This window comes from Octopus bimaculoides, chromosome 11 (genome assembly GCF_001194135.2).
Source record: "Octopus bimaculoides isolate UCB-OBI-ISO-001 chromosome 11, ASM119413v2, whole genome shotgun sequence".
NCBI lineage: Eukaryota > Metazoa > Mollusca > Cephalopoda > Octopoda > Octopodidae > Octopus > Octopus bimaculoides.
The window spans coordinates 78,322,404-78,336,404 of record NC_068991.1 but is presented as its reverse complement, the minus strand read 5'-3'; the positions used below and the strand labels follow the sequence as shown (position 1 = coordinate 78,336,404).

The 14,001-nt window shown below is 38.5% G+C and overlaps 1 protein-coding gene across 2 annotated transcripts in view; it reads left to right on the top strand.

The window, feature by feature from the left end:
- Positions 1-14,001, top strand: part of LOC106868577 (U3 small nucleolar RNA-associated protein 25 homolog) — a 29,451-nt gene that overhangs the window by 11,533 nt on the left and 3,917 nt on the right. Inside the window, exons 5-17 of one of the 2 annotated variants that reach the window (XM_052971953.1) lie at positions 52-286; positions 1,435-1,526; positions 2,401-2,493; positions 4,016-4,073; positions 5,001-5,053; positions 5,743-5,828; positions 6,529-6,700; positions 7,675-7,750; positions 8,373-8,526; positions 9,101-9,197; positions 10,604-10,689; positions 11,893-11,975; positions 12,654-12,730. In XM_052971953.1, coding sequence (XP_052827913.1) covers positions 52-286; positions 1,435-1,526; positions 2,401-2,493; positions 4,016-4,073; positions 5,001-5,053; positions 5,743-5,828; positions 6,529-6,700; positions 7,675-7,750; positions 8,373-8,526; positions 9,101-9,197; positions 10,604-10,689; positions 11,893-11,975; positions 12,654-12,730 — 1,362 coding nt within the window. Of the gene's footprint in view, positions 1-18; positions 287-1,434; positions 1,527-2,400; positions 2,494-4,015; positions 4,074-5,000; positions 5,054-5,742; positions 5,829-6,528; positions 6,701-7,674; positions 7,751-8,372; positions 8,527-9,100; positions 9,198-10,603; positions 10,690-11,892; positions 11,976-12,653; positions 12,731-14,001 lie in introns of both variants that reach the window. The other variant, XM_014913900.2, reaches the window with a different exon arrangement.

The following is a 14,001-nucleotide window of genomic DNA, read 5'->3' as shown; positions in this document are numbered from 1 at the left end:
GTGGCAGAAGAGGAAGAGGCTGGTAGTGATGTGGCAGATGAGGTGGAGGAGGCTGGTAGTGATGTGGCGGATGAGGAGGAAGGAGCTGGTAGTGATGAGGAGGAGGAGGGAAAAGATGAGAGTGGTACAGAAGAGGATGAAAACGACGCAGATGTAAATAGTGCTGATGATGATGTGTTGGCCGAAAGTGATGGCAGTGATGACTCGTGTGCATCCGAGAATGATTCTGACCTGGCTAATCATCTGGACAACTCAGCAATGCCTGATGCTACCCCAGGTGGGAAAGGTATTATCAGCTTGCTTTCTGACCCTCGTTAGGCACACCTGTCTTTTATCTATTGTTTCAGTCTTTCAACTGTGGCCATGCTGGGGCAATGCTTTGAAGGGTTTCAGTCAAACAAATCGGCCCCAGTTATTTATTTTTAAGCCTGGTATTTATTCTGTTGCTCTCTTTTGCAAAACTGATAAGCTATGGGGACATAAACAAACCAACACCAACTGTCAAGTCATATATAGGCAAGGCTGTGTGGTAAGAAGGTTGCTTACCAACCAAATGGTTCCAGGTTCAGTCCCACTGCATGGCACCTTGGGCATATGTCTTCTACTATAGCCTCGGCCCGACCAAAGTTTTGTGAGTGGATTTGGTAGGTGGAAACTGGAAGAAGCCTGTCGTGTGCATATATACGTATATGCGTGTGTTTGTCTCTCCCTTTCCCCCATCACTTGACAACCGATACTGGTATGTTTATGTCCCTGTAACTTAGTGGTTCGGCAAAAGAGACCAATAGAATGTCCTGGGATTGATTTCTTCGACTAACACCCTTTGAGGCAGTGCTCCAGCATGGCTACAACAGGCTTCTTTTCAGTTTCTGTCAACCAAATCTGCTCATCAGGCTTTGGTCAGCCTGGGGCTGTAATGAAAGATGCTTGTGCAAAGTGCTATGTATTAGAACTGAACCTAAGACCACATGATTGGGAAGCAAGCAACACCTAGAATAAAATTTGTTTCTACGGTAATATTTCCCCAAGACCAGATATGTTTCCATGGAAGATTAAAAACAAACGACACTGCTTGTGACTCTTGTTTACAGCTATCACCCAATGTCAAGACAAGGAGGTACAAATGCATGCACACATCCACACTCATACGCACAACAGGTTTCTTTCAGTTTCAGCCAACAAATTCTATCCACTGAAGCCTTTGGCTGGCCCAGGGTTATAGTACAGGAAATTTTCCTATGGTACCACTTGGTGGGATTGAACCCAAAACCATGTGGTTGGGAAGCAGATTTCTTAGCTCCATAGCTTTGTATTTCAGTAAATAATAAATGTACCTAAAGTCTAATGATGACCAAAAATTAATAATAAATAACATAGTAATCTAATATTTTAAACAAGATTTGATATTAAAATTTTTTTTTTTTTTTTTTCTAGATCCATTTATTGTTCACTTTGAACAGTTAATACCAGAGTCCTCTGTTAAAAAATTAGAAGCTGGTGAAGGTTGGCAGAAAAAGACTATACAGGTAATGTTAAGTTATTTCTATCTTCCATGGAGCACATATCTTAGCTACAAGTTCTTGTGTCAGTGGTTTCCGTAATTTTCCCGGTCCCCTATAGTTAACCCCTTTTTTATTTTTAATTATATGTTGTCACAGTTTGCAGCAATAAACTATGTTGCTCTATGGCCACTTAGCAACTTGACAGGCTAGACATTGCAACCAAATCTCATTCTGAAAATCATGGAATGATGTGTTGAATTATGTCTAAAAATATGATGTGATGATCATAACTGGAATTCGTTTGTAGATCTGTTCAGGCTATGTTATAGTGACTTGTATCATAGACTGGACAGATTGGTATCCTGTTCAGAATAGATTCATCTCTTACCTGTTTGGCGCTGTGAAACCAAAGTTAAGCACAACCACTCTTTAACCCTTTTGTTTCCATATTTCTGTTGAAATACAGTGCTTTTGTTAAGTTTGAAAATATTGAATTCAATAGAATAATTTTACTATTTATTATCCTGGTGTTTGAAACATAACTTCACACAACATATCGATGGGAATTTTAATTAAAATTACTGTGTAACAAGAAATTTATATCATTAACCAAGGGCAGTCTCAAACAGGTTCATACCAAAAGGGTTAGGGGTTTCTTAAAATTTAAAGGTCATATTTTACAATCATGACAATATACACAAGTAAATCAAAATCATTACCCATCATGCATCACTTATTTGTCTGTCTCTCTATCTATGGACATATTTGAATTTGTTTGGGGAATCTTGTTGGGAATGGTAAATGTAAACATATGGTGAAAAATAATTTATGTAATATAATGTGAATATTTCTGTTTCTCCTTGTGGAATTTTGTATTATTGTTTCTTAACTATTTCAGACTAACATAGGGAAATGTCTACATGTTTGGAATTGTGATAATTTAAAGGCTAATGTCCCAAAATCTTCCAAAGTATCATTTGAAGATCTACATGTAAGTGTTATCACACATTAATTCTTTTTTTAAAAACAATGCAATTTTGGTTTGTTTATTGTTGTTTGAGCATAAACATATATTTGAAGTCTAAATTAATTCTGGTTCATCATCATTGTTTTAATGTCCATTTTCCATGCTCATGTGAATCAAACGGAATTCATTGAGGTAGGATTTTTATAGTCAGATTCCTTTACTGTTACCGACCCTCAATTGTTCTGTTTCCAAGCAAACTAATATTTCTTCAGAACTGGACATGTTTTCATGGAACACTGGAAACCAATAATGCCACTTTTATGATACTTGTTCATGATGCTGAGATGAGGAGGCACAGGCCTCTCTGTGTGATAAAGAGCTTGCTTCCGAACCACATGATTCCAGATTCAGTCCTACTGCCTGGCAATTTGGGCAAGTGTCTTCAACTATAGACCTGGGCTGGCCAAAGCCTTGTGAGTGGATTTGGTAAACGGAAACTGAAAGAAGCCAATCGTGTGTGTGATGTGTGCTTTTGTATCTCTTTGTCTTGGCATCACATGATAGGTGTTACAGGATATCGTTGTTATACAAGCAGTGACATTCATATCCAATATTCTGTGCAAATGTGTTTTGGTGATTGGAGAGTACTTCCTTGGTTGAAAACTAGTGGAGGTTGGTGGCTGGAAGAGCATCTGGCTGTGGGAAATCTGCCTTCAATAATCTTCAGCCGACTCTGGCGAGTATGAAAAAGTGAGTGTTAAATGATGAGGAGGATAAACCTAATACACTCTTTTGTTTGTTTTTTAACCTTGTCTTTTTTTTTCTTTTTTATTCTTGCACCTTGTGTGTGTGTGCGCACACGTACACACACACACACACACTGCCTCAAATAAATATCCATCAAACTTATAAAGCAAAATTAGACTAACAGAAACGTGTATGAAATAATTATTTACTTTCCCTGGAAACGGAGCATTGGTCTCACTTAGACACCTAATTGTCTGGCTGTTTCATCATCATTGCTTTAACATTTACTTCACCATGCTTGCATGGGTCAGGCACAAGTCATTTGAAACAGAGGTTGTTCATCTGGAAGCCCTTCCTGTTGCTAAACCTATCTGGTTTCCAACAAGTCAGGCAATAATCTTCCAGTCTATTGAACAGCAGACAGCCAGATTTTTTTTTATATATGCCAAGAACAGGAAACAGAGGACTCTGTATGAAAGGTTGCTTTGGTTACGAAGATCAGCAACATGTCAAGAATCCCAGACATGCTTTCATGTTAGAATACATGCAAACATCACCAAAAACTCATTGTTTAAAAACCAACCAAAGTCAGAGAATTCCATACGCCTTGTCATTTAACCTCCATTTTCAATAGTGGCGTCGGTTGGACGGTTCTACAGGCTCTGGCAACTCAGAAGACTACCCCAAGTTCTGCTGTCTGCTTTGACATGGTACACACAGACACACACACACACGTACATGTGCGACAGGGTTCTTTCTCAGGATATAATCTCTACATAGTGAACATATATCATTTCAGATAAAGAAGCGCATTCCACTTGGAAATCTAAAGTCTTTGGTCACTGATGATGAAAAAGGTAATTTTTAAATGTGTCTTAATCGTTCAATATATTGCATACATATGTAGATATGTAGATATACACAGTATCTTGATATAAAGGTAAATACAATAATTGTTGTTTAGGCAGGGGTCAGCGATTGGGTCCTTATGGTCCTAAGTATTCCATATCTGACCATTTCATCTCTTTATACATTTAGGACTGCATTATCAGATGTTTGCCTTTTTCGTTTTAAAGATAGAAGAGTGTGATGGTTTGAGGGAGATTTGGCTGTTTTCTCTCTCATTGTAACTCTGTGTTTTTTCCCTTTATTTCTCAGCCTACCCACCTAACAAACTTCAGTACTTAAAATAATTTTGTCAGACTGTATAGTGCATGCTTTCTTAACCTTTTAGCAGCCATATCCAACCTCTCACACCTACTTCACAATGTTGTTCAAAAATTATATGACCACGTCGATGCCTGGCCCCTGTGCCGGTGGCATGTAAAAGATCACCCACTACACTCTGAGTGGTTGGCATTAGGAAGGGCATCCAGCTGTAGAAACACTGCCAGATCAGACTGGAGCCTGGTGCAGCCTCTTGGCTTCCCAGACCCCAGTCGAACCGTCCAACCCATGCCAGCATGGAAAACGGACTTAAATGTTGATGATGATGATCATCAAAATCTCAAAGCCACAACATAATACATGTTTAATTCAAAACAATGTTGATAAATAATTATTTCACATGATTATAGTAATCTACATGTTGAAGGCTTATCAATAAACATCCAGCAAAAATTACAGTCAATATTGCAATTGTTAGATTCCTTTACTTGGTGAAATTCCATATCCAAAGTTTATCCATTTTGTGTGTTCTTGTAAAGCTTCTTTATTATTTTTATCAGCTAACTTGAAATCTCCACAAATTGTTCCTTTTTTTTCTTTTTTCTTTTTTCCCCAAGGTGTCTATTCTGCAAGTCAAGTTGAATTGTTTCTCAGAATGTATTCTTATCAAGTAAGTTTTTATTGTTGCCTTAGTTGTTATATTCATTTACATTAATCAAGCTGATGAGTTCATAAAATAACATTACAGTAAGCTAATGTCTGTGTGTGTGTAGATAGATACAAGCATGGCTGTTTAGTTAAGAAGTTTGCTGTGAAACTCTGATTTCAAGTTTAGTCCCAATGCTTGACACCTTGGGCTAGCATTTTCTTTTATAGTCTCCGGAGAACCAATACCTTGAGAAGGAATTTGGTAGGTGGAAACTGTACAAAGCCTGTTGTGTGTGTGTGTGTTTACATTCTGTGCTTCAGACAATAGTGTTTGTTGACATTTCCATACCAATAAATCATTTTGTAACTTCTGCTTTTTTAAAAACAAATGGAATGAAGACACCCTCTAGGTTTTGGCTGTTGTTTCTAGCAGTTTGAATGAAAACCTGCTAGTGCTCTCATTGACACAGTTTGCTGTGTCCTTAATTGGTACGTTTTAATGGTTTGCATTCTAGACCAATCCTGTAAGACTACATTATCCAATGTGTGTCCTTCATTTTTTAATTATAATAGAGGTATGATTTAATAGATGTTTTTTGTTGTCTTTTTGGCAGATTGACCTCATAAAATTTTCCCTCCCTGGCTTTTTGTAATTTGTTCTTCATTATATTTTCAGAACATTAACTTGTTTTTCTAATTTCTTTTATATAGGATATTTATTACTCAGAGAAAACTTATAAAAACCAAAAACCTATTGAAATGGCGTACTGTCTTCATGTTTTAAACCATACTTTGAAGTAAGTATTTAATACAAAATATTTCATTATATACATCAGTGTCTAGAAATTAATATATATTCTTTTACGGGTTTCAGTCATTTGACTGGCCATGCTAGAGCACTGCCTTTAGTCGAACGCTTCCACATCCACACATCTAATTAGGTCAACTACGTGACAAAAGCTATCGATTACTTTGAGGGAACCTTCTAAGCATTTGAGTGGATCAGTTTTATGTAATTTCTTCGTGTTTACTACCCCTGTGTGAAGGCGCATGGTTCAGTGGTTAGAGTGTCAAACTTACGACCGTGAGGTTGGGAGTTCGAATCCTGTACCGGGCTGTGTGGTGTGTTCTTGAGCAAGACATTTTATTTCACATTGCTTCAGTTCACTCATCTGTAGAAATGATTTGCAATGTCACTGGTGCCAAGCCGTATTGGCCTTTGCCTTTCCCTTGGATAACATCAGTGGTGTGGAGGGTGGGGGGCTGGTATGCATGGGCGACTGCTGGTCTTCATAAACAACCTTGTCTGGACTTGTGCATGGGAGGGTAACTTTCTTGGTGCAATCCCATGGTCAGTCATGACCGATGGGGGTCTCCGACTATCCCTATGCATGTGAAGTTTGCTATCAAAAGTACGCCAAGTCTTGTATTATGTCAAAATAATTCATCATTGTTGTCATCATCATCATCATTATTATTAATTTCATTCCCTGGTAGGAGTCGACTAAAAGTAACAGCTAATAATTTAAAACAAAAAGCCTGTCGAGATGGAACAGAGGAATACCCTGACCAAGGAATAACTCGGCCCAAAGTATTGATTATTGTTCCGTTTCGTGAGACAGCTCGCCGAATTATATCAAACTTCATCAAAATCTTAACAAGTGACAAAGTAAGTTCCTTTTTTTTTTGGTCAGCATTTGGGGGTCATGACTTGTTTTTGTCTTTTTTAAAGCAGTAAAAATCGATTTCATTGTCACATCATCATCATCATTTAACGTCCGTTTTCCATGCTGGCATGGGTTGGACGGTTCGACTGGGGTCTGGGAAGCCAGGAGGCTGCACCAGGCCCCTGTCTGATCTGGCAGTGTTTCTACAGCTGGATGCCCTTCATCATTGTCATTTTACCTGTGTTTTTGATGCTGGCATGGTTTGCACAGGACATATGGGTTTGAGTTCTAAGTTGCATTACTACCAGTCCCAGACATTTGGTAATAGGGTTCATCATGCTCTCGCTTTTCTTTTCTTTTTTTTTTTTTTGCTTGTCATGTCTTTGGCAAGACTAATGGGCCCTCCTGAACTTCTTTGATGTTTCCACATCTCAGGACAGGACAACTGTTACAAGGGGCTTCCTTTGCATGGCATAAGCACCATTCAAGCATGGCCGATGCCAGTGCCACCTGATTGGTTCTGTGATTGTGGCACGTAAAAGGCACCATTTGAGCATAATCGTTGCCTATGGCCCCAGAATCACTTGGTTGTTTAATCCCCACTCACCCCCAAATCTTTTGAATCCTCCTCGTTCAATGTCCAATTTTCCCTGTTTGCATTGGTCAGGTAGATTTTTTTACAGCCAGATGCTCTTCCTGTTTCCAAGCAGGACAAAGTTTCCCCAGATTTGGACTTGTTTTCACATGTAGGATGGTGATGCTTGCTTACACCCATCATTTAATGTCAAGAATTCATACACACACATATTGCAGGCTTTCAGTTTCCATATACCAAATCCACTCAAAAGGCTTTGGTCCGTAAGACTGAACCTGGGACCTCATGGCTGGAAAGCAAGATTCTCAACCACACAGCCACAAGGTCAAAAACGAAAATACAAAAGCTGTTGATTGAAGTTATTTTTCTTCTCCTTTTCAGTCACAGACAGACAATAAAAAGAGATTTTTTGCTGAATATTCTTCACAAGATGTTAAAAACTTTTCTAATAAACCAGGTTCGTGTTCCATTATCCTTTTACCATTATTGTTTTCTGCTGCTTTGAGATAAAGCTTTCCTTATTGTTCAGTATCTCTTAAGATTCTCTTCATAAAGAAAGTGTTTGTTGTTTAACCCCCAGTTCAGCCTCAGCTGAGCAGAGCTGTCATCAAAGACATTCCATTTGTGACCATCTTATCTTGTTAAGAAATGTCTATACTATTCAATGTGTCATTCCTTTATTATAATGATGTCAGCATGTAGTTTTTTTTGTTTTGTTTTTTTATATAGACTATTATCTCTTTTCTCTCTTACTTGTCTCAGTCATTGAACTGTGGCCATGCTGGGGCACCGTCTTGAACGGTTTAGTTTGACAAATAGACCCCCCACTACTTATTTTTGCTAAACAATTGACATGGATGCAAACAAGCTAACACTAGCTGGTGAGTGGTGTGAGGACACGCATAGAGTCCATCTGCCAAATTCACTCACAAGAGAATCTTAACAGCCTAGCACTGAAGTGATCCATGGTGCTATGCAAAAGGATCGAACCCTAAAACCTCATGATTGCAAAGTAAGTTTCTTAACCACATGGCTAAGCCTTTGCCTTACATAATATATTTTTGGTTTTGTTTTTTCAGAAGATTATGCGGCAACATTTGCAGGAAATATTGATGATCATTTCAAAATTGGTTTAGGCATATCTCAAAAAAAACTGCAGATTTACACCAAATTCTACTCCTCTGATATTATTATTGGTTCTCCTCTTGGTCTGCGCAGTGTCATTGGTGAAACGTATGTATTTTGTTCATTCTTATACAGGGTTTGTTTCAGAAATTGTTATGCCATAAAGATTTGCTGTATATCAACCCTTTAGCATTTAAACTGAACCATATCTGGTTCAAATATCCTGATGCCTTCCCTAATACAGGGGTTTTCAAACTGTGGTCCGCAGACCACAAGGGGTCCGTAGACAGCAAATACTTTTTATGGGCAATTTGATTTTATATATGTTTTTTTAATCAAAATCTTTTAATTGACAATGAACCTATTTGTTAAATACTGTTAAATAAATAAATGTAAAAATATGTTATTTTAAGCAAATATTTATGTATAAATTTCATAAGCGTTTATAAGGGTCCCTAAGGTAAAGCCTGAAATATAAAGGGGTCCGCAAGTCAAAAAGTTTGAAAACCCCTGCCCTAATACAATATGCCTCATTCTTCAATTGTGATTTTGTCCTTCAGAAGTTTCTTTTAAATCTAGAACTGTGATGCGCTAATTTGTAAGAAACGAAAACCAAAAAATACTGTTTAGAATAGGATTTTGTTTTCATTATTTGTGATTTTTATTTTTTTACTCTTTGTAGCCAATCAAAGAAAGAATTTGATTTTCTATCATCTATTGAAATATTAATCCTTGACCAAACTGATATATTCCTGATGCAAAACTGGGAACATATATTGGTAAGATTTTTTTTATATTGATTTCATTTTATTTTTCAAAAATCCAGCATGCAGTCCAGTCTGTAAAGTGGTCAGCATTAGGAAGGTCATCTAGCTGTAGAAACCTTGCCAAAGAAGGCACTGGAGACCTCTGGGTTGTCAGATCCTTTCAAACCATCCAACCCCTATGCTTGTTTGGAATACAGGCATTACTGGTCTATCGCCCAGACATTGGCAGCGGTGGCTGTTCATCACAAGCCAATGTTGATTGTTCTGGTCAGGAACAAAACTCCTTGGACAGTAATGGCCGTTGGTGTCACCCCCCCACCGCCAGACTGCCTCTCTGGGCCTCCATACCAAATACCAAGTGGTGTACAAGAGTGTAACAAGCCTGGTCAGCAATAAGGCTACTCCGCAGCAGAAGCAGCTCATTTGTTAGTTGATGCCTCATCATTTCTGTCGGTAAAGATCTTTCCCTTGGCTGCAATAATCTTTTAAGCCTTTACTCTAAGGGTCCCCTTTATTCTAAGAGTCCTCTTCCTTGTCAGTTCCAATGTCTTGCCTGTGGACGTCTTTATATCCCTGGTACAAGAGGCTAAGGGGTTGCTATCACTTGCCCATTGTACCATCCTATTCTGCAGGTGAAGGGGCGATTTACTCTCCCTTTTACTGTCTGCCTCTGATGTAGGTGTTGTACCTCAACACACTATGGCCAAATTGGCAAGAGGTTTGCTTTCACTTACCGATCACAAGGTACAGAGTTCAATCTCAATGCGTGGCATCTTGGGTTAGTGTCATTTCTCATGGACCCAGGTTGATCCACACTTCATTGGTGAAATTAGAGGAAATGGAAATTGTTGGATGGATTGTAATTCAAATGTCCAGCCTTGTCACTGTGCCATGTTGATTCTGCCCAAGAGTATGCCTGGAATACTTCTTAACTGTACAGCTATGCCTGTGTGTATGTGTGTTTGCATTTGAGAGAGCATTGGATTGGATCACTTTGTCAGAAGGTGACTTAGATATTCAAAAGAAAAAAGTGAAAATACCAAACAAATAAGGAACAGGGTTGATGCTCATCATCATCATTTAGTGTCTGCTTTCCTTGCTGGCATGGGTTGGATAGTTTGACTGGAACTGGTAAGCTGGAGAGCTGTACCAAGCTCCAGCCTGATATTGGCTTGGTTTCTACAGCTGGATGCTTTTATGTGTCACCGGTTCAAGGGGAAAGTGAATATACGCCTGTTGAGGGACATGAGCCTGTAACCCTCAGATTAAAAGTCTGGTGCTCTACCAACTGAGCTATGCGGGCAACTTGATGGACAGAAAAAAATTTATTGAGGGAGAAATGCTCCAGCACAGCCACCGCCCATAACTAAAACCATTAAAATTATGTAAATATATATTTTTTTATTTATATTTGACAGTATATTATGGATCATTTACATCTACAACCAAAAGATTCCCATGGCTGTGATTTTTCCAGAGTTAGAGCATGGGCTCTCAACAGTTGGTAGGTTTCCTTATTTCATTCTTTTACCATATTTATTTACATTATTTACATTTGATGGATATTTGTCTTCATCTTGTTTGTTATTAACACACCGCTTCGGCTGATATACCCTCCAGCCTTCATCAGGTGTCTTGGGGAAATTTCAAACCTGGGTTCTCATTCCTAAAGTATTTTTCGATGTTATTATTATTCAGGTCACTGCCTGGAATCGAACTCGGAATCTTGGGGTGAGTAGCCCGCACTCTTAACCACTATGCCATATGCCCACTCCAGGCAGTGATCTGAATAATAATAATAATATCAAAAAATACCTTAGGAATGAGAACCCAGGTTCCAAATTTTCCCAAGCCACCTGATGAACGCTGGAAGGTATATCAGCCAAAATGTTGTGTTAACAATAAACAAGATGAGGACAAATATCTGTCAAATGTAAATAATGTAAATAATTCCTCATCTCTTAAATATAGAACTGTATTACCATATTTATTATGAGCGTGCTATGAAGGCGGTGAATTGGCAGAATTGTTTGGACACCAGTCAAAATGCTTAGCAACATCTCGTCCATCTTTGTTCTGCACTCAAATTTTGCCATGATTGATTTTTTTTTTCTCTCCCCCACCCCACCCCACATCCTTTCAGGCTTTGATAAAATAGTATCAGCTGAGTACTAACATTAATTTACTCAACTGTCCCCTTAGTGTTGCAGGCTTCGTGCCTAAAATAGAAAGAATTATGAGCATGCAATGTGCAAACTTAAGTCCTAAAATTTCATCATCACCCTCTTTTTAACATCCACTTTTTCCTGCTTGCATGGGTCCTGTGGAATTTGTTGAGACTTCTCTACAGCTGGGTGCCTTTCCCCTCACCATTCTAATTGTCAAGCAAAGGAATATTTCTCCATGGCCAGACAAGGTTTTTCACTAAAGATTGGAAGCTAACAACATCACTTGTATGATGGTAACACTCGTTTACACCCATCACAGGATGTCAAGGAAATGAGTTACACACACACACATTTAGCATTCTGTATGCTTTACATGAATAGGCGACCACACATGTGTGGTATTCATTTTGCATAGCTATATAGTGCTAAAAGGCACAGAGAATGTCGGTAACAGTTGAAAATTGTCCAGCAGCAGCCATCGGTTTGCTAAATCCAAATATCATTGACCAACTTTTATTTCTTTCTTTTTTTTTTTCCAGGAACAAATATTATCGACAGACTTTGATTTTGAGTAGTCTCAGTTCTCCACCAATCAATGTACTCTTTAATAAATGCTCTCTCAGTATCCTTTTCAATGAATATATTATTAGGAAAATATATTTTATATGCTATAAATCGGCAAATTTGAACATTTCGTTTGAAGTTTTGAAGCAAGTATTTCACTGCTCGATCGTTATCTTTTTTTTTTTTAATATAAGCATCAATAAGACTAACAAGTTTGTTTTCTGGGGGTTTTTTCTATCTCAAATTAGTGCATATAAAGTCTGAGAGTGTGTGTGTAGAATCCATGTTGGACATTTTCATCTAGGTTTTCTGTGACATGAAGAATTTCGTATGAAGCACAAGATTAATAGGAAAGTTATTTATTGAATTCATCATCATTGCCACCATATGTCCAGCTTCCATGTTGGCATAGATTGGATGGTGGGACAGGGTTCAACATGACAGAGGACTGCATTGTATGCCAGTATCTATTTTGGTCCAGCTTTTATGACTGGATGCCCTCCCCAACACCGACCACTTTACAATGTGTACCTGGTGCATAAATACTTTTTCAATGTATTTGTCCTTTTATGAGTCAGATTTGTTTGCTATTTCTAGCAAGTTATGTGACACCATGTCAGCTCAGAGATGGAAATATTAGGGTGACTTCTGTGTTTCGCTTTACTTCTTTTTCCTTTCTCTCTCTCTCTCTGTGTTTATCAATCCTGTAGTATTTTCTGTAACTTAATCAACCCAGACTATGCTGGTAAGTTAATGGTATGCCCCAGTACGACTGATGGATCCATCTGCCAAGTAGCTCTTCAGATTCCAATGGTAAGTTTGTTGCTTTCTTTTTATGTTGCCTTTTATATATTTCCGTTGTCGTTGTTTAACATCAAGTCTGCCTTGATTAAGTAGGCTTTTGTTGTGACTGTAGTCATCTGTTCTTTCTTTATTTAGGTTCACATCAAAAACAGCAGCACCTAACAAAATTATTTGTCATGGAATCCTTATGATTCCCCAAAAATCACACCACCGAGATAGATAGATATGGTGCCAAGTTGTATTGGTCTTTGCATTTCCTTTGGACATCAGTGGCATAGAAAGGGGAGGCTGGTGTGTATGGGCAACTGCTGGTCTTCCATAAACAACCATGCCCAGATTTGTGCTTCAGAGGGGAACTTTCTAGGTGCAATTCCATGGTCGTTCATGACAGGGGTCTTTACCCTATATATATATATATATATATATATACAGGGTGTGATGGGTAAATTGTCGCCATTTTATATTTTTTATTTCACGCATTGTTTGTTTTTGATTTTGTCAACTACACAGTATAGTAGGGTCAGTTGGGCTCTGTCTTTGAGAAAAACAACACCATGATGCAATTCACTCTGCCAGAAATTTGGAAACGACATGCTGTACTGCTCTGCATTTGTGCCAGAAGCTCCAATAAGAACATTTCAGAGTGTTTGGGTGTCAATCTAAGGACATGTACTGAGAGTGATAAAAATCAAACATCCAGTCAACATCACAGTGTTTGAGGTGATCCCTAGTGATGGCAACGTTATGCCCCCATTCATCTTCCCACATGGCCTCAACAACAACACTGAAGCCTGCATCAAGTGCTTGTAGGGGGTAGTGCTGCCCTGAGTCAAGAGGGTAGCTGCTGGAAGGCCCTATGTCTAGCCACACGAGCTGTTGGAAAATATGGCTGTCGAACAATTTCTGTGACCTCAGTACTGCTAACATCTGGCTGCCTAACTCCCTAGACTGCAACCTCCTTGATTATGTGTGGGGCACAGTTGATCGAGACCAACAAAACTCCTTGTAACACCAAAGATAAACGGAAGATAAGGATTATGGCAACATTCACCAAATTAAGCAAGGAAACATCCAGAAGAGCTCCAGCAGAATCTGAAGTCATCTGGAGGGTGTGGTTGAAGCCAATGGCGATTTTATTGTATAAATTTACTCTTCAGTATTTCAAGATATTTTTATGTAATTTTGGTAAATATATCTGTTAAAATGAGATGTCGGTGTTATTTTCATTTTTGCGTAATTTAAACGACAGCATATTCACTGCACCCTGTGTGTATGTATAT